General features: G+C 36.4%; 1 protein-coding gene and 1 pseudogene across 3 annotated transcripts in view; both read right to left on the reverse strand.

The window, feature by feature from the left end:
* Positions 1-18936, reverse strand: part of LOC147829655 (la-related protein 4 pseudogene) — a 143890-nt pseudogene that overhangs the window by 40897 nt on the left and 84057 nt on the right. The gene's annotated exons all lie outside the window — the stretch shown is intronic.
* Umad1 (UBAP1-MVB12-associated (UMA) domain containing 1) overlaps positions 16044-18936 on the reverse strand; it is a 237611-nt gene continuing 234718 nt past the window's right edge. For both annotated transcript variants that reach the window (XM_087204453.1, XM_013078892.3), the window contains one exon: positions 16044-18012. In XM_087204453.1, the coding sequence (XP_087060579.1) occupies positions 17752-18012 (261 nt within the window). In that variant the 3' untranslated portion in view covers positions 16044-17751. The remainder of the gene's footprint in view (positions 18013-18936) is intronic.

The raw sequence follows: 18936 nt of genomic DNA on the forward strand, positions 1-18936 counted from the left end.
CTCTAGGTTGTGTCTCTTAATTAAACATAGTTTTCCCTTTATAATTGTGCTATGTGCTTCACTAATGTTCTATTCTATAGGAAAAAATAATCACTGTTCTTGGTGTGGTTGATGCCAGACCTACAGAAAGTCCTACCTGGAATGATACTACCTACACAATGGCTTTCACCACACAGAACCAAGTCGCAAGGTTGTGTCAAATATTATGAGAAACTGGAGTAAACGCTTAAGCAACATTTATTATTACATTCATTAAAGAGACATTTACTGAGCATTTCTATTCATTCTCCTGGATCCAAATGCCAATACCAGGGTATAAGAATTCCTTACCATCTCCAATGAAGAGGAATGAAGAGGAATAGATAAGTCCAGAGTTTTATCTCTGGGCCTAAACAAAACTACCTTATGTCCCAGAGAATTTCAGTTTGGGGCTATCTCTCGCCCTCAAATACAACACCTCCAACCTTGCCATACCTTGGAATAAAGGTGATAAAGTAGGAAGAAAAAAAGCTTCTAAAGTGAAAGAGAAGTTGAACACAATCAGGCAAAAATCAGCAAATGAAAAATTAATGTTTTCCAATAAAGGATGGAGGATGACTAGTTCAGTTAGGGAGTACTGGCAGAAAGGGCCATAAGGGGGACTACTGTCCCCAGGAGGGTATTAGCTTGGCATTTCATAACTTCTGTGTTGCTAATTTTATAATGAGACAATTCTATTCCTATAATTAAACAAAAAAAGGTGACATGATGAATTAATGCTAATTAAAGAGTAGCAGGAAGAGATGAATTTAGTGGATCTAAAGCAAAATATTTCAGGAGAGATGTACAGACACACATACACATACACACATGTACACATGCAAACACGCTGATGGCTAAAGGGTAGTAAGATTCCAAGTCAAATAATTGGGACCAGCAACAACTTCTAGTGAAATGCTGCAAAGTTTTATACCAACCACATCTAAACAAGAAGGATGGAATTTGGTACAGTGTCAGAGAAGACAAAATCCAATGCCTAGCTATGAATTTTTCATAAAATTATCCTGTGACTCTTCAAGTATTTGAATTAATAATCATTCTCTAGGCCAAAATTTAGTGTAGAATATGTGCCTTTCTAGCAAATAAAGTAGTTGTTATAGTGATTTTAACCACAATCATCAATATACAAGTGAGTGGTCTATTCTGTGAGGCATATGCTTTACAGATGAAGTCATAAAACAAAGTTATGGATTGTTATCTTGTATGTCCTTAATGTTAATGTCTCACGTATATTTTAAGAGTTGCAAAAAGCATAGAAAGCATAGGATTCAAAAAGAGTTACACCTTTCCCCAACAATTAGCTTTAGTAACTCAAATAAATCTTAACTAAATAGTAAAGTCATGTTCAGATGAGATTAAAGATTAAAATAACATTCACTCTAAAAGTGCCTATCTCTGCTTGGTTACGAGAAGTAATCTGAACAATTTCTTATCCAAAATCAACAACAGAATTGTGTCCCCAGGAATAAGATAACCAGGCAGCCATGGGCACCTACTTTCCTGAGGACATCAACCACCGTTACATTTAAGATATATCTTAAATTGATGTATTCTGGAGAATAAAAACAAATAGTCATTGTTTTTCAACTATTGCTAGATATATAACATCAAGCAAAGGATTGTAAAGAAATAAAAAAAATCTTATGACCCATTGACTAAATAGGCCAGATAAAAAACCCTGTGAGTAGGGGCTATGTTTTAATTCCATGCTGCACAGAATCAGTACAAATTAATGAATTGATTTGATCGCCATATTAATTATTAATTAAGAGATGTTAAGATGTATTAAGTGATTTGTCAAAAGTGGTGAACAGCATCGGCTCTAAGGAAGAATATCAGGAGAGAGTCTAGTTTGCTTCTCTTCTAGATGGGCTTTAGGCATTTTGTGCTTAGTAAGAACTACGGGTTGGTTCAGAACATGTGCATCAATCCTAGACTACTCTACTGAGCCAATATCTAATTGAAGAGGGACCTTGCTGATCACTTTGATGTGGGCTAGCCCATTCAAATGCTACTGGTTTTAGGTCAGAACAAGATTGCTTTACTAAGTAGCATTGCAGGCAATTGCTAATGTAGTAGCTGTACATATTACCACTTACTAAATGGTAGGCTCTCTGTTAAGTAGTTGACATATAATTTCTTAATTATCATCTGAATACTACAAAGTAAACATAATTTCCATTTCAAAGATTAGAAAACTGAAGCATAATGAGGTTAAGTTGCCCACAGTCAAGGAACTGAACCTAGATCTATTGAATTTTATGGTTCATGTTTCCTTGGCATGTTTACTTATTATTCTAACGTGGATAATCAGTGGACAATCCAAAGACATTTGAATGATGTGAGTGTATTTTTAGATATTTTATTTTTAAAAGAAATTACAAAACATGCCTTTAATATTCCTTGGTTCATCTTAACTTTTTCATTATTGCTCTTTCAAAGGGAAGAAACATTCAAGAACATTCATGAATCACATAACATTTCTGTCAATGATAAACCACATATAACATGGTGATCCCTTTATAATTAAGCCAAAAAATTCTAGATGTGTTGGTGGTGATGCTGGTATAAACATCTACTATACTGTCAGTAATATAAAAGTATAAAGCAATACAATTATGTATAATACGTAATACCTGATAATGATAACAAATAGCTGTTACTGGTTTACTATACTATATACTGATTTACTATACTATACTTTTTATCATTATTTTAGAATGCAATCCTATTTTTTTTTAAAGTTAATTATAAAACAGCATCAAGGAGCTCTTTAGAAGAGATTTCAGAAGAAGGTAACTGTTAGCAGGATGACAGCTCTGTGCGTGTTAGTTCCCCTGAAGATTTCCCAGTGGGACAAGATGTGGAACTCAAGACAGTGACACTGATGAACCTGACTCTATAAAGCCCCAGTTTAATGGATGTGTTGGTGTCTTAATTTTTAACAAAAAAGTTTAAAAATAAAAAATTTTAAATTTTAAAAATAGAAAAAACTCACATAGAATAAGTATATAAAGAGATTATTTATGTATGGGTGTTTGTGTTTTAAGCTCAATTTTATTACAAAATAATTAAAAAAGCTAAAAAATTAAAAGTAAAAATGTTAGTCAATTTATTATAAATAAAGTATGTTTATAAGGTTAGTGTAGCCTGTACACTGTTTTCATAAAGTTCACAGGAGTCTCATTTGCTCACCACTCCCTCCTTGACTCCCTCAGAGCAACATCCAGTCCTGCAAACTGCATTCATCCGAAGTGCTCTACACAGGAGCACCATTTCTAATCTTTCACGAGTATTTTTATTGTACTTTTTCTATGCTTAGATATGTTCAGATACACAAATGCTAGCACTGTGTTACAATTATCTACAATATTCAGCACAGTAACATGCAGGACAGGTTTGCAGCTTAGGAGCAATAGGCAACACCATATAGCCTAGGTATGGAGTAGGTTATATTATCTCGGTTTGTGCAGTACATGAAAATTTTATCATGTTCCCATAACAATAAAATTTCCCAAAAATGCATTCCTCAAAATGTATCCCCATCCTTCAGCAATATCTGACTGCATTCCCTTATGAGAGAAATTAAACACTAATGGATAATATTTTTGGGGTAGGGGTAAGCTTTGGAGTGTCACAAATCATTTAGTATTTAAAATATTTGGTCTCTCTAGAACCAATTTTTCTGATTGAGAATGCTTGGGCTAGAACTACTTGTTTGCTGCTCTGCCATAATATGTCTTCAATTCTTTCCAAATACTAAGCCCTCAGGAAAAGCATGTGGATACTCAGCATGGCATTTTATGGATGCCTCATTTACTCCACCAGTGGTAATTTAGTTCAGTTGATCTGTGGCTCCTGATAGCACAGGCCATTTGTCCAACTACACAAGCTCATAAGGGAAAGACTAAGAGAAAGCTCTAAAGTCAGATGTCTTAGGTTCAAACTTCAGCTTCAGTATTTATGAGCAATGACACTGCCTAATTCCCTAACCCAGTGCTTTTCAATTGGGGGTGACCTTCCTCCCAAGTAATCGGACAAGGACTGAAGACATTTTTTGATTACCACAATGGGGACGGGGGGGGGGGCGGTGGAAGAATACTGGCATCATTTAGGTACAGGCCAGAGATCCTGCTAATCATATTACAATGCACAAAACAGGCCCTCCAGACAGAAATATCCAGTGCAAACTGATAACTCTCAGGTTTAGAAACTCTAATTTAACCTAATTCCTTAATAGACATTTCCAACCCATTTTCTTGCTGCCTCCACTGCAGAGCCTGGTGTGCTCTAGGTCTCTCTCCCTTGCAGCTTGAGATACAGCTGATGCACAGTTCTTCCCAGTCAGATATAAGTGGACACTTATCAGAGGATTGAGGAAAGCTTGTACGAGGCTTGTGATGAAAAAAAATAAAAGCCCCAAACCAGCTTTGACTGATGTCTACCCCTTCTTCTCTTCCTATCTTGAACATGAATGCCACATGTAAAGTTGCAGTAGTCACCTTGCTGTCACTTAGGGAAAGCCAGGAGATCTACAGAGATGATGCCCTGAGCCAATGTCATGACGCTCTCCTAAACTTCTCATTATAGTAGCATGTTTAATGCCTATCTGTTTAAACATTCCAGATATACTCCAATTTAAAAACAGGCTAATAGCAGCATACTTTTTGAGAAAACAATCCAAAAATTCATTTGGAACAAGAAGAGACCCTGAATAGCAAAAGCAATTCTAGGTAACAGAGACATGGCAGGGGGTATCACAATCCCCAACTTGAAACTACTCTACAAAGCTATTGTGATACAAACAGCATGGTACTGGCAAAGAAACAGACCTGAGGACCAGGGAAACAGATCAGAAGATGCAGAAACAACTCCAGACACACTCAGCCACCTCATCTTTGACAAAGGAGCCAAACACGCTCACTGGAGGAAAGATAGCCTCTTTAATAAATGGTGCTGGAAAAACTGGGTTTCAATTTGCCAAAGATTAAAACTAGACCTATATCTCTCACCATGCATTAAACTATAATAGAAATGGATTAAGGATCTAAACATTAAAATAGAAACACTGAACCGGCTGGAACAGAGGTTAGGTAGAACTCTTGAAGACACTGGTGTAGGAAAAGATTTTATGAATAAAACCTCAGTTGCCCATGAACTAGCACAAACAATCAACAAGTGGGATCTCTTCTTATTAAAAAGCTTCTGCACAGCAAGAGAAACCACCAACAATGTGAAGAGACAACCCACAATGTGGGAAAAAAAATCTTCCCTGCTGTTCCTCAGACAAAGGTCTACTATCTCAAATCTATAAAGAACTTAAAAAAAAAAATCAGACCTCCCAAATTTAAAGATCCAATCCAAAAATGGGCATCTGAAATAAAGACATTTCTCAAAGAAGTAGAAATAGCAAATAAACATATGAAAAAATGTTCAACATCACTGGGTCATTCGAGAGATGCAAATGAAAACAACGCTGAGATTCCACCTCACTCCACAAACAATGGCTGCTCTCATGAAATCAACCAATAACAAATGCTGGTGGGGCTGTGGGGAAAGAGGAACCCTGCTCCACTGCTGGTGGGAGTGTAGACTGGTGCAACCACTGTGGAAATCAGTATGGAGATACCTCAAATTACTAGGACTGGAAGTCCCATTTGACCCCGCTATTTCCCTGCCGGGGATCTTCCCCAAAGAATTCAAAGAATCATACCACAGTGATATATGTGTACCCATGTTCATAGCAGCACAAATTGTAATAGCCAAATGTCCATCAACTGGAGACTGGTTAAAGAAAATGTGGTTTTTTAAATAAAATGGAGAACTACTCAGCCATAAAAAATGAGAAATTAGAGACATTTATAGCTAAATGGATGCACATTGAGGCAATACTCTTAAGTGAAATAAACAGGACACACATACGTAAATACCAAATAGTTTCTCTAGTGTGAGAAACTGAAAGTGTAAATAAGGACTAAATGGTATAATAGATAATGTGAAATAGGAAGAGAAGGGGCAAAGGGGAAGGGGAAGTGGGAGGGGTAGGGGAAAGGAAAGCAGGGAATGGAATTAATATGAGAAAATGAAAAAATAGGAAACAAAGTCTTTGTAAGTGGGGAGGGATGGAGGGGTTGAAGGGAGGGCAGGGGAAGGGGGAAAAATAAGAACCAAGAGAGATTATGTAAAGGTGTAAATTTCCAATGGTGAATGTCATTATATTGTATACCTAAAATGTACCAATAAAATAAAATTTAAAAAAAGAAAACATTCAGTTGATGCATATATCAGAAAAAAACAGGCTTACAGCAGAGTTTTAAAAACTATTTTTATTATGATAAAATATGTATAAAATTTGTCATTTGTAGTGGTCACAATGTTATTGTGCAACCATTAACATCAATTTGCAAAAATTTTCATCACCTCAAACAGAACCTCCATACTTAAGCTGCTATCCCCCAGCTCCCATGCAAGACCCTAATAATTTTTAATCTACTTGCCATCTCTGAATCATTTTCCTTTTCCTTTTTCCACATAAGTGGAAAAATATATTTGTCCTTTTGTATCTTGCATATCTCATAAGTTGCCAAAGATTCATCATTCATTCATTTAGGTATGAGAACATTATTCCTTGTGGTAAATAATAATCCATTGTATGCATATTCTACATGTTGTTTATCCATTTATTATTTGATGAACATAAATTGTTTCTACCTTTTGGCAACAATAGTGTTTCAAAAGATAAATAAAATATGTAAAGCACTTAGAACAGTGCATAGCACCTTAGAAGAACCCAGCAAAAGGAAATTAAAATTATTAGTGCTGTTATTAAATACAAACTATCAAATCCCCCTTTTGAAATTTCTTTAGTCCCAAGGGAAAATGAAGTAGTGCATGGGTGCACTGGCATAAAAGTATCATCAGAATTCAAAGCAATTCAAAGTATCACCACAATTCAAAGCAAAAGATAACTGGATCGTGGCCATCTGCAGGCAGAATAGACACAATCTCACTTTCATTTGTTCATTTATTCATCCACCTATTTCTCTATCTACTCAGAATTTTTTAAGTATTATTTCTTCTATGGGAGAAACAATGTATTTCAAATTTAGGCTAAGCTGACACATAAGTGAATTTTCAGAAATGACAAAGATGAAAAGGAGGCACTTAATACACACTTCTCATGATGATAAAATAGTTCTATAATCAATCATGAGCTTCCAAAAGAGTTTTGGGAGGACTGGGGCTATGTTATTTCTACAAAGTTATCAATGAACCAGGCAATGAACCTAATTTATGAAGTTCCCATGGTCCAAGTATTTTTAGAATTCATTCCTCAATATTATTGACTTCTATCCTTCGTACTAGTGTTTCATTCATAGGGGTACAAAACAGAAGCTCCATGTACTGATGACCATGACTGGCAGCAGGAAGAGTGTTAATGTCTCAGAGAGGAAAGAATTTACCTCTAAGTTGCAAGAACAGGCAGGATAGAGGGAAAATGTCCATTATGAAGAAGTTTAGGAGGCCAACTTTTAGCTGGCAGGAAGTATATCTCTGGGAGAGGATCTGATGTGGGGAAGGAAGTATATAGCAGAGAACATATTTAAGTGGGGAGCAGGAAAGGAGTGGGAGAAGGAAGGTAACCACTCACTGATTGCTGTACTGATAACAAATCTTACTTTGGCACTGAAGAGGTTTCACACTAGTGTGGATTGTCAGTCACAGGAAATCCAACAACTGGAACATTGTCTGCAAGTCAGGTGTTCATTGAGCACCTGCAGTACGCAATGTCTTTAATAATATAAAATAATTACCAGCTTGCCCTTGCGTATCCTATAATTTATTTAGAGAGTTAAATTTCAGCATATAATGTCATCAGAAAACAAGAAGAACCAGTGGGAAAATGAGAGTGTCTTAGAGGTTCTGAGGTAATAGTAAAAGTCATTCCTGAAGAACACTCACAAGGGAACCACAAGGTAAGCTGCACTGCACAGCTGGTAGAATGTGCACAGGCAGAAAAAAAAATTCCACCAACAGAGAAGTGACACAGAAGAGAGGGACTCAGGAAGCAGTAAAGAAGCTGGCCTGGTGGGGACTCATGGAATACTAAGTCCAATACTGAAAGTGGTGCTAAAAATGAGACAGATGCCAAGCAATTTTTTATGGCACAAGAAAGTATGGCTGCACCTGTAGGCGCCGTAACTCTTCATTGTGTCCTGTACCATTATTCTGGCCATTCGTTTTATATCTTGTCGTATTTCAAAACACACACAAGGTAATTTTATTTTCTAAGAAGCAAACAAAACAAAGAACAAAACTAGCCCCTGCAGATTTTCTTGGGGTGATCTGAGCACCCACAGCTTATCTCCAAATCACTTTTTTCTCACTTTCACTTATCCATCTATTCATCCACCTATTTCTCTATCTAACTACTCAGAATTTTCCAAGTATTATTTTGTCTATGGGAGAAATAATGCATTTCAAATCTAAGCTGAGCTGATCATGAAAAAAATCATTTTTTCCATGATTTATGTGGGGTTTGTTTGTTTGGTTTTTGGTACCAGGGATTGAACTTGGGACCTTGCGCTTGCGAGGCAGGTGCTGGAACCACTGAGCTAAATCCCCGGTCCTCATGATTTAAATTTAATTGTTTACTTACCTGGTATTTCACAATGATTAAACCTGTCTTTGGTGGTCAACCTGATATTGTTACTGCTACCTGCAATTGTATACCTTGGAATAAAAAGTGCTAAGGATGGAGACTTGTCTTTTGTGTTTTATGTTTTGTCAAGTTCAGGGTACAATTTCTGGTGCTTTGTCCTTAACAAGTGTAACAAAACACAACCAGGCCGAAGGATATCACATCTGCTGTTCTTCAATGCAGCAAAAGCAGCCAGCTCAGTGGTCTCTGACCTCCAGGGTGGTGAAAGATTACACTGAAAGTGAGGCCCTTATCTCCATCCACATGAAGAAAGAAATAATGCCTCAAGTGTATCTCCACAAACACTAGAAAAGCCTGAATGGAAATAATCGATACCCAGAAGACAATTGCTGTGCTTAACAAGGGTTTATTCCTAAAATCACTCTCTGAGTTGCACATTACCAAGTGTGGAAACTTAGTCACTTAAAATTACTAAGGTGGTAAACCTAAGATGGGTAGAGATAATTTTAGCAGACAGTCTTTTAATTAGAAAAAAGGGAACTACTGACCCTTAATACTCATTTAACATAATGTTTTAATCAAGACTAGGAGCTAATAAAGAGTAAGAAGTTGTTTTTAAGTTTGGTTCTGTAGACTATTTGTGCTGAAAATCTTGTCTAATAAAAGATTTTATGGCTTCTTGTTGCTATAAAATATTTGCACATTGTTATATAGGTACAGAAACCAGAATTTTGTTAACCAATATAACAGGATGTTTTCTTTCTTTTTCTTTTTATAGATGAAAGTTTTAAAAGTTTGGTTACTATTGCTTTCTCCCTACAGTGAAAATGATGTGTCTCTGCATCCTTGTATGTAGGGGGAAGGAAGGACCTGTGCAAATAGGAAGCTTTATAGGATGCAGTAGTTAAGGTGGTAAACATATTGGTTAAACACTCAATTGACCAATATAGCACAAAATCATTATAATTCATTACAGAAATTAAAAAGCTGAATTCATAGAGTAAATGGGCTACTAAATGAGTAGATAAAAGTACATTTTTGAATATGCTTCAAATACATGAAAAATAAAAATGATAGTATGCTTTCTTTAGATAATTGTTTTGCTTTTCCTCAAAAGTAAAATGAGCTTATCATTCAGAACTATGGACCAATCATCAAGAGTTAATATTTCCAAATCCATAATAGATAATGTGAAATAGGAAGAAAAGGGGCAAAGGGGAAGGGGAAGTGGGAGGGGTAGGGGAAAGGAAAGAAGGGAATGGAATTAATATGAGAAAATGGAAAAATGGAAACAAAGTCTTTATAAATAGGGAGGGATGGAGGGGTTGAAGGGAGGGCAGGGCAAGGTGAAAAATAAGAACCAAGAGAGATTATGTAAAGGTGCAAATTTCCAATGATGAGTATCATTATATTGTATACCTAAAATGCACCAATGATTAGAATGCATAATCGATAATGCAAAATAGGAAGAAAAGGTCCAAAGGGGTAGGGGTAGTGGGAGGGGCAGGGGAAAGGAAAGAAGGGAAAGGAAAAATGATGAGAAATGGAAAAAATGGAAACAAAGTCTTTGTAAATAGGGAAGGGTGGAGGGGGTGAAGGGAGGGCTAGGAATGGGGAAAAAATAAGATCCCAATGAGAAATGTAAATGTGTTATATACCTACAATGTACCAATAAAAGAATTTAAGTAATGAAAAGAAAATATTTCCAAATCCTTCAATAAGGTTAGGTTACATTTTTTTTTTAAAAAAATGCCACACCACATTAAAACACCAGGCATTCTATTTTATGATAGCTACAAAAATCCATGATTTCTCAAAAACCACACAATTTAATTAGCATTAATGTTGATTTAATAGAAGGCTGTAGGAAAGTTCAAGTATAAATTAAAGAAAGCAAAAAAAAAAAAACCTTCAAGTTATAATACATAGATTCATAGTAATTACATTCCAAAAATTTACTCTAAAAACTTAATACTGCCTGAAAGGAAGGGTATAATAAATATAAAATATTCATATTACACTAGTGATAAAACAGGTACCCCAAGCAAAAGGTAAATTACTACTGTCAAGAAATTTAACAAGCTATGTTATTTAGAATACAAGATAAACTTGGGACCATTAAGAAAATGTAACAAATTCTAGCGTGGACATCTAAAAGATTGCCTAAAGGCTTCGAACAGATTCATTAGCAAATTCTAATTAGATATGAACCTCATACCCTCCTTGAAGCAAAAGTGATACAATTATTCGCTTATTTAACAAATTTTTACTAAGCACATGCTGTATGTCAGGCATCCAGTGAAGCACAGAAGTGTTTGTTAGTATCCCTTCAGAGTTATGAGACTGACAAATAAATAGTCACAATATGGTGGGCCAAGATCCTTGAAAGGGAGAGCACAGGAGAGCAGAGAAGCACGGAAGGGTACCCAGTGCAATTTCGGAGAAATAAGGGAAGACTTCTCAGAGAGGGAGATATCTGAACAAATACTGTAATAGAATTCAAACAGGTGCAGAAATGACAGCCAGGGCCTCCTAGGCAAAGGAAAGCAAAGATAAAGATGATAGGAAAAGGTACGGCGCTTCAAGCAGTGCAGGGCAGTGGTCAGTCGGGCAAGTACGCAGAGCACCGTACATGGGTAGAAATATCTCAGGGTACAGCTGGAAAGACAGACGGGGGCCTCTGTTTGCCTTAAGACACTTCAGCTATCCAGAGGTACCACAGAACCCTTGAGGGATTTAGTCTGTATTTCTTAGTAAGTTCTATCTGGCCTCAGTGTGGAGGATGGCTGAGAGAGACCGTTCACTGGATATAGGCAGCTCAGTCAGGAGAAATGATAAAGGACTGGCTAAAGGAATGACAGACAATAGGTCTAGAATACATGTGTGAGAGACAACTCTTTAAGGCATAAAACTAATAAAAGTTTAATATCGAGTACAGAGATAAGAAAGAATGGACAGAGTCTCAGATTTCTTGTTTGGGTATTACAGGGTCTCAAACAATATGGCAAATCCTTTGAAACACAGAGGAAGGAATGGTTATCAGTAATAACTCAAAAAGGTGCATTCTTCTAAAATCTGTGTATCAGTCGATAGAGGGTGTTGATCAGAGCAAGCCAGACTATGTGTCTGTTCCTTGTTCAAAGGAATTTAGTAAGTATGATAGTTTCCACCAGGACCCTATAATATAGGAAAGGAATTCTTCAAAGAAAAGTGGAGTAAAGGAAAGGAGATAAAAACAGTTTAGAGTGAAAAAAAAGCTATAGAAGCTAAGAATACAAATCAAGAGAGATATTTAATAGCAAATATAATAGCATATATATATATATATATGGAACTTGGGAGAGTTCTGGGGTGGAGACTGATTTGGATGTCAGTAATGTCAGATACACATGGATATGACTGTGTAGGGAGAAGAAAGAAAGGGTAGAGAAGAGAGCCAGAGATGGAATTCCAAGGACTAGTATTTCAGACTAGAGTGAGGAAGAGATGTTCCCAAGGTCTAAAACAGACTATTTCAAGAAAGAGGGATTAACCAATAGGGATAACTGCCTTAAAGAAGTAGAGAGAGGGCATTTGGCAGATTTTTAAGATGGTTCTAGAATAAAGGTGGTTCAGTGAAGGCTCTAACCAGGACTGGGAAATTAGATTACAGAAGTTGATGAGTGAATAAAAATAAAGATGTACACAAATACAGACCACTCTCCTGAGAACTTGAATCTAAAGAGGAAAAAAAATGAATTTATATTTGGTGTTGAACAGGAAAGATCTATACGTAGTTATGTAACAAAGGAATAGAATTGGTTTAGTAAGAAATGATATAAGAAAGAAATATTAAAAAAAACTCCTAAAAGAGAGGTATATTTACTGCCACTAGAAAAATAAGTCTAAAATAAGGCATTTAAAATACCTCAGTATGTTCGGGGAAAAGCATATGAAAAGGGAAAATATTTTTCAAGGACAGGTCAGATAGGATTAACGAACTCTGAGGTAGAAATATACTCAAACATAATCAAGAACACATAGGTGAAACTTGGCAGTGAAGCAAAACCTTAAATAAGTTAATCCACAGCACCAAAATATACTGTATTGTCTAGAATGAGCTCTTACTCATTATGAGGAAGTACATAGTCATTATGGGCAGAGGAAAATATTACCTGAAAAACATGGAGAATACCCAAAAGAAACAAAAGTCACAATTTGTAGAGGCTTGGTAAGCTAAGCATTATTTTCAGCTGCACAAACACAGCTCCTTCTGAGGCTGGGAAATCTACAAAAGTTTTGAAATCCTATTTCTTTGCTTTTGGGAAATATCACCAATACTTTAATAATTTATTTCATTGGGTCACTCTCATCCATTCAACAAGCCTGCCTGACGATTTATTACATACTAAGTAAAATCCAATAGGACATCACTGAGATAACAGAATCTTCAGTGAAATGGAGAAGGGAGTTGTACTCTGAGAATTCTTATTCAGTTTACCTATTGTCTTTTTTTCCCCTCTGTGCTGGGATTGAGCCCACAGCCTTCTTCACACTGAGTTAGATCACTGGCCCTTGTTAAATTTTTTTTATTTTTCAACAGGATCTCACTAAGCCATTAAATTAGCCAGGCTGGGTTTGAACTTGTGATCCTCCTGCCTCAGGCTCCTAGGGTGCTGGGATTATAGGCGTGTGCCACTACACCCAGTTTAACTATTAATATATCTTTGTACTAAAAATATAGAATGAAACCTGTCAAAAATCCTTTTGCCTGGTGGACTATATATATATATATATATATATATGGAGGAAATGAGGTGTGATTAAAAAATACAGTAAAAAATATTTATCATAGTACATTTTCATTAATCTCCCCTCAATTCAAATACACTTATTCAATCATTCTTGCCACTTTCTGAAGCAGTTCTAGAAGTCCTTTTTTGTGACTGTCTTTAATTGTGTTGTTGTGGCTACCTTAATGTTGTGAATAGATTCAAAACATCTGAATCTATAATGACCAATATCATGGTCATTATGACAGCGGGGAAGAGGCAGAAATCACACTGTACCACATCTGGTGAAGGAGGTAAATGAAGACACGCATAATGTTCTTATGGGCCTGGTTTCATTGGATGGTACATAGCAGCAGCATTCACCATATTTTGATCACACATTCATGAAAAAGGACTTCCAGATCTGTTTCAGAAGATCCATAAGTGTGTTCAAAATGACAGGAAGTATTTTGAGGGAGATTAATGGCAATGTGTCTTCTACTGTAATAAATTTTTTAAAATGTGAACATTCACCATAGTTATGATCATCACTTGTATAAAGAAAATACACTGCAAGACACATTGGTTTTTAAAGTGAAAAAGACACTGGGCTAAAGGGTTAAAGCATTTCTTAAATAGGACACACGCATAAATACTGAATAGTTTCTCTAGTATGAGAAACTGAAAGTGTAAATAAGGATTAAAATGATTAAAACAAATAATTGATAATTTGAAATAGGAAGAAAAGGTCCAAAGGGGTAGGGGAAATGGGAGGGGAAGGGGAAAGGAAAGAAGGGAAAGGAAAAATTGTGAGAAAAGAAAAAAATGGAAACAAAGTCTATGTAAATAGGGAAGGGTGGAGGGGGTGAAGGGTGCACAGGTAATGGGGAAAAAATAAGAACCAAGATACATCACATAGAAAAGACTCAATATGAAGATGAAAAGTAAAGATTCCTTCCTCCTCCAGTAAATTCAATTTTTAAATTTCAGACTATGGGATAGGCATAAAATGGAAGTATCTATTTAATTGTTGAGGTATATACATATGTTTTAAAAATCCTAAAACATGACTACATGTTTTTTACAGTTTATCACTGCCAGTGTCCTTATTACTCATCTTTTCTATTGCCTGTCTATATTTTTAGGGTTAAGAAACTCAAATACCTACTTGAAACTTCCAGATTTCCTCACAAATAGGAGCCAAGCTTCCTGCAAGAGGAAGAGGAGAGTTTAATGTTCTTGTTTGAAGTTGTGTTAACTGATAGCTACAACTGATATAGTGTGATATAGAAACTACATATCGTCTGCTCCAGATTAAAAAATATGTAAGGCTAAACACAAATTCTCCCAAAGGTGGAAAACAGGCATGGGGGAAAACTATAGGGACAGGACACACAATTAGGCTTTACTTTACACCAACTGCCATATATTTCTCTTTTGTCCTGAGAAGGCCTATTCAAATGGCTAAGCTAACAGCACGTTAGTGTACAGGGGACCCTGCAGGTGTAAGAACTCAGCTTTGTTTTGCCCTTGTTCTTGAACAAAAGCTTCTCCTTTGCTAGCCTCCCAAACATTCCTAGTCATTATGTAGAAATATATTAATTTTAAAGCAAAATAAATTATGTACCTTTTGCAAAACAAAATAGAAAAGCCACATACATAAACACATATACACAATGAATTGATATTACCTTGTTCCTTCTTCTACATGCCTCAGAGTTCAAGTCAACACTTGTGGCTACACAAGGGGCAGACTTGGCAGCTGCAGAACCCAGATGTCAGACACTGGATTGTATGTCCCTGGCAGCACTCCTAAGTTGGATGCTGTCTCCTTAACTGACCTCCAAAATGGCCTATTGTCTGACTCCCTTTAGGGTCTGGGTAGTAAGTAACAAGCTGTTTTTCGTGGCCAGTTCAGAGTCAGTCCAAGATTCAGCTGGCTCCAAGGCAGAAACATTATGCCTGGACTGTGGTGGAGGAAACTGCTCACCTCATGGTGGCCAGGAAGTAGAACAAGGAAACAGCCAGAGAGGAGCGGACAGAAAGGGGCTATAGAGTGATACAGAGAAAGCATATAGTCTGCTCCAGACTACAGGGATTAACACTATTCAAGGAAACATTCATTTATCACTACTAGATGTTTTAAGTCATTTAACCTTATTAGGCTTCAATTTTCTCTTGGGTAAAACAGAATTGGCTAGTTGATTTCTAATGTTTCTTGCAGTTTTAAAATAGTAACGCTGATTTATATAAAGTATAAGATCATTTAAATGGGCATTTTCACATTTTGTTAAAAATAGGTCATTAACACTTGTCCTTAGTAAATTTCACGATAATGAGGATCTATCTACAGATGTTCATGTGATTTCTCTCAAATCCTTCCAGTCTGATTAAGCCAGGACTAGCAATCTTACCATATTCAAGGTTATTCCTTAAACATTTACATGTAAGAGAAAAGGCATACTTTTTCTCTGCGCTATTCAAAATATACACTTAAATCTTTGCCTTCTATAGAAATAATAACTTACATTCAGAAATGAATAATGCAAAGAAAACCATTTTTATAGATCTGAAAATAATCAAAATACTCATTTATTTTAATGCATATTTATTTAAATATAACAGTTCTGTAGACAAATGAAAATACTTATAAATATACCTATAATATGATAGCCACAAGTATAAATGAAATGTGTATTTTAGACAAAGTTTAACATATATATTAGACAAATGGACATTTAATTTTAAGAGTATACGGACATTTGGAAAAGATAGGCATTCACTAAAAGCACTACAAAATGTTCACATTTTGTCAGTAAGACATATTATTTCTCAGACTGATGTTTTATGAAAACTATGTAAAGATATAATTTAATCATTAATCTCCCATGGTAACATTATAAATGGACATTTTTTAATAGAAATATTCCTTTAACTTTAAATATTTGCCAAGATTGTACCACATTTAAACAAACATGCATAGCATTTTAAAATCTGAATAATTCATGTACTTTTTGCACAATGTTTAGTTTTGCTATGGCGCTCCATTTTTACAAAAAAATAGGCTGAAAAATTTGGCATGGAATAATAAATTGTGTTGCTATTAATCGAAATAAATGTGACTTCAATTTTCCATGGCATAGGAAATTCACAATTTACCTCTTCCCTTTACAGTTTTTTTCTTTTTTTCTTTTTTTTGGTACCAGGGATCGAACTCAGAACCTTGCACTTGTGAGGCAGGTGTAGGAACCACTGAGCTAAACCCCCAACCCCCTTTACAGTTTATTGACCAGTGGCAGTTCTCAGTTTTAGTTGGAAAAAAGAATAGACATTCAAGAACTGAAAGTCACATCCAGGTGTTCTGCCTACATTCTAATTGGAAATGAATTGAGTTTAGAATTTATAACAGTAAAACATTTCCATCTGTATTGTGGCAAAAAATTTCTAAGTAAGGGTGCTATCAGCAATAATACGTATCATCATGAAATGTCTTTATTCAAGAGGCAGAGATGTTGAAAATGAAATATGGCCCTTTTCAGATACTGGGAACACGTGTGGTAAGTAGAGCAAACGCCAACTGAAGCAGAAGCAGAAAAGTGTCTGGGAAGCTGGTTGGAGAGAGTTCAGAAGTGGGGAAAGGGGAGAAAACAAAGGTGGAAACACAGCAACCAGTCAGGGTGGGGAGGGGTGGCTACGGGTCTCAGAAAACTCAAGTGTACACTCAGGAAAAAGCAGCTGAGTGCTAACAGCATTTCTGTATTAGCAACCAACACTGCTGGTTAGGGGAAGTTTTAAAAGTCCACATCACTCTGTCTATATTGAGACTCAAGAAATTAAGTTAACTGGAAACTTTTTTCTGAATTCATTCATACTCAGTGAGGAAAAAGAAAGAGAATAAAATGAACTCCCACCTCCTGTGAGCCAGGGAAGAGACTTCACATGCACCCTCCGCTCAGGCTGCAGAGTCTGCTAAGAAAGCTGTCTCGGTTCTCTTTCACAGTGCTAGAGGTGGAGGGACCAGCTGTAGCAACTTGTTCCTTTCATACAACCTTGATGGCTCAATTTTTACATTTACTATGTGGGGAGAAGGTAAATAGAACTGAAGTTCCATTTGTATACATCTATTTAATCCTAAAGAATAAAGCAATGAACATGATATTATTTTGTTTAAAGATCCCTGCTTTTTTGAGGGCCTTTAAGGGGTGAAATGATAAAGAACATAATGCCAAACAGGTTAAATAAAATAGGCAAACCTTTTTTTCTTTTTAAAGCTCTTAACGTGCAAATAGACACACAAAATTACGCATCACAAAGCACCGAGTTTTCCAGAGTGAAATCATACCAAAAGCGTAATAAGTTCTCACTGACATCAAAGGAGAGTAAGTGGTCAGGCAGGTCGCTGACGGTGCCCTGCACGGCCAGGATGTGTGGGGCCAAGGCGAAGGGCACATCGCCCAGCAGCTCGGCCATCAGTGAGCTGTTCTCCAGCGTCTGGCCTGCCACCGGTTCGCTCGCAGGGCCTCCTGCTGCAGTCACACTGGGTGAGTTCTCCTGGCCGGTCTAAAAATACATATATATATTTAGAATATTTCAATCGTATGAACTGTGAGGTTTAGAAATGGTGAATGTGGCACCAATATGCCAAAATAACTGAGAAATACGGAATATATAAGTACTTCCAGATTTGAATGCAACTGATTTACTTGAGAAATGCATCCATTCAAATATCTGCTAGGCTTTAAAATGAATCCTAGTCTACTCTATTCAGATTGGCCACTCATGGCTCGCTTGAATACAAGCTGGCATTCTCACTATTTCCCTAGCCCAGATAACGTCTACAAAGCCAAGCTCTACTTTTCCATATCCTGTGGATGTTTTCAAGCTCTGAAATAACCAGCTTCCCTGTGAAGTCTTGTATCACCAGATTCTAGAGTGCTCTTGCCCACTGTAGTATGCTTACAGGGCAAACTGCCTAGGAAGCTGTTTGGTGAACTCCATGTGTTCTTGCTAAGTGCTGGTCCATATGCACTGTTCTTATCTCCACTTAGACTCTGAGGTCCTTGAAGGCAAGCAATCTAGTTGACATATCCTTATATTCCCCACCCTGCAATCTTTACTGCTTTAATCTAATATATACTTGAAACTTTACCTCTAATGTGTGCCATGAGTACAGTTAACTCTCCGACTTTTACTGGAAACATGTTATGTCACAAACATTATTCAAATAAGAATAGATATAACCTGTTCAACTTCTTTAAAATTGGTATTTCCTGAAAAGACATTCACTAGGATGGTCCCGGCATCCCTTATCACATGTCTGAAACTAGTAGCTATCTAAATATCCATCAGTAGCAGAATGGACAATAAACTAAAAATCTATTTTCACCAACAATAATGAAGGACTTGCCATTACAACAGCTGAAATGTAACTCAAGCCAGTTTAAGGGGTGAAAAATTCTCTCTCTTCCCTCTATCTCACGCAGA

The sequence above is a fragment of the Heterocephalus glaber genome, unplaced genomic scaffold (genome assembly GCF_053883595.1).
Source record: "Heterocephalus glaber isolate CG9 unplaced genomic scaffold, H.glaber_assembly_v1.0 deba00000546, whole genome shotgun sequence".
In the NCBI taxonomy this organism is placed as follows: Eukaryota; Metazoa; Chordata; class Mammalia; order Rodentia; family Bathyergidae; genus Heterocephalus; species Heterocephalus glaber.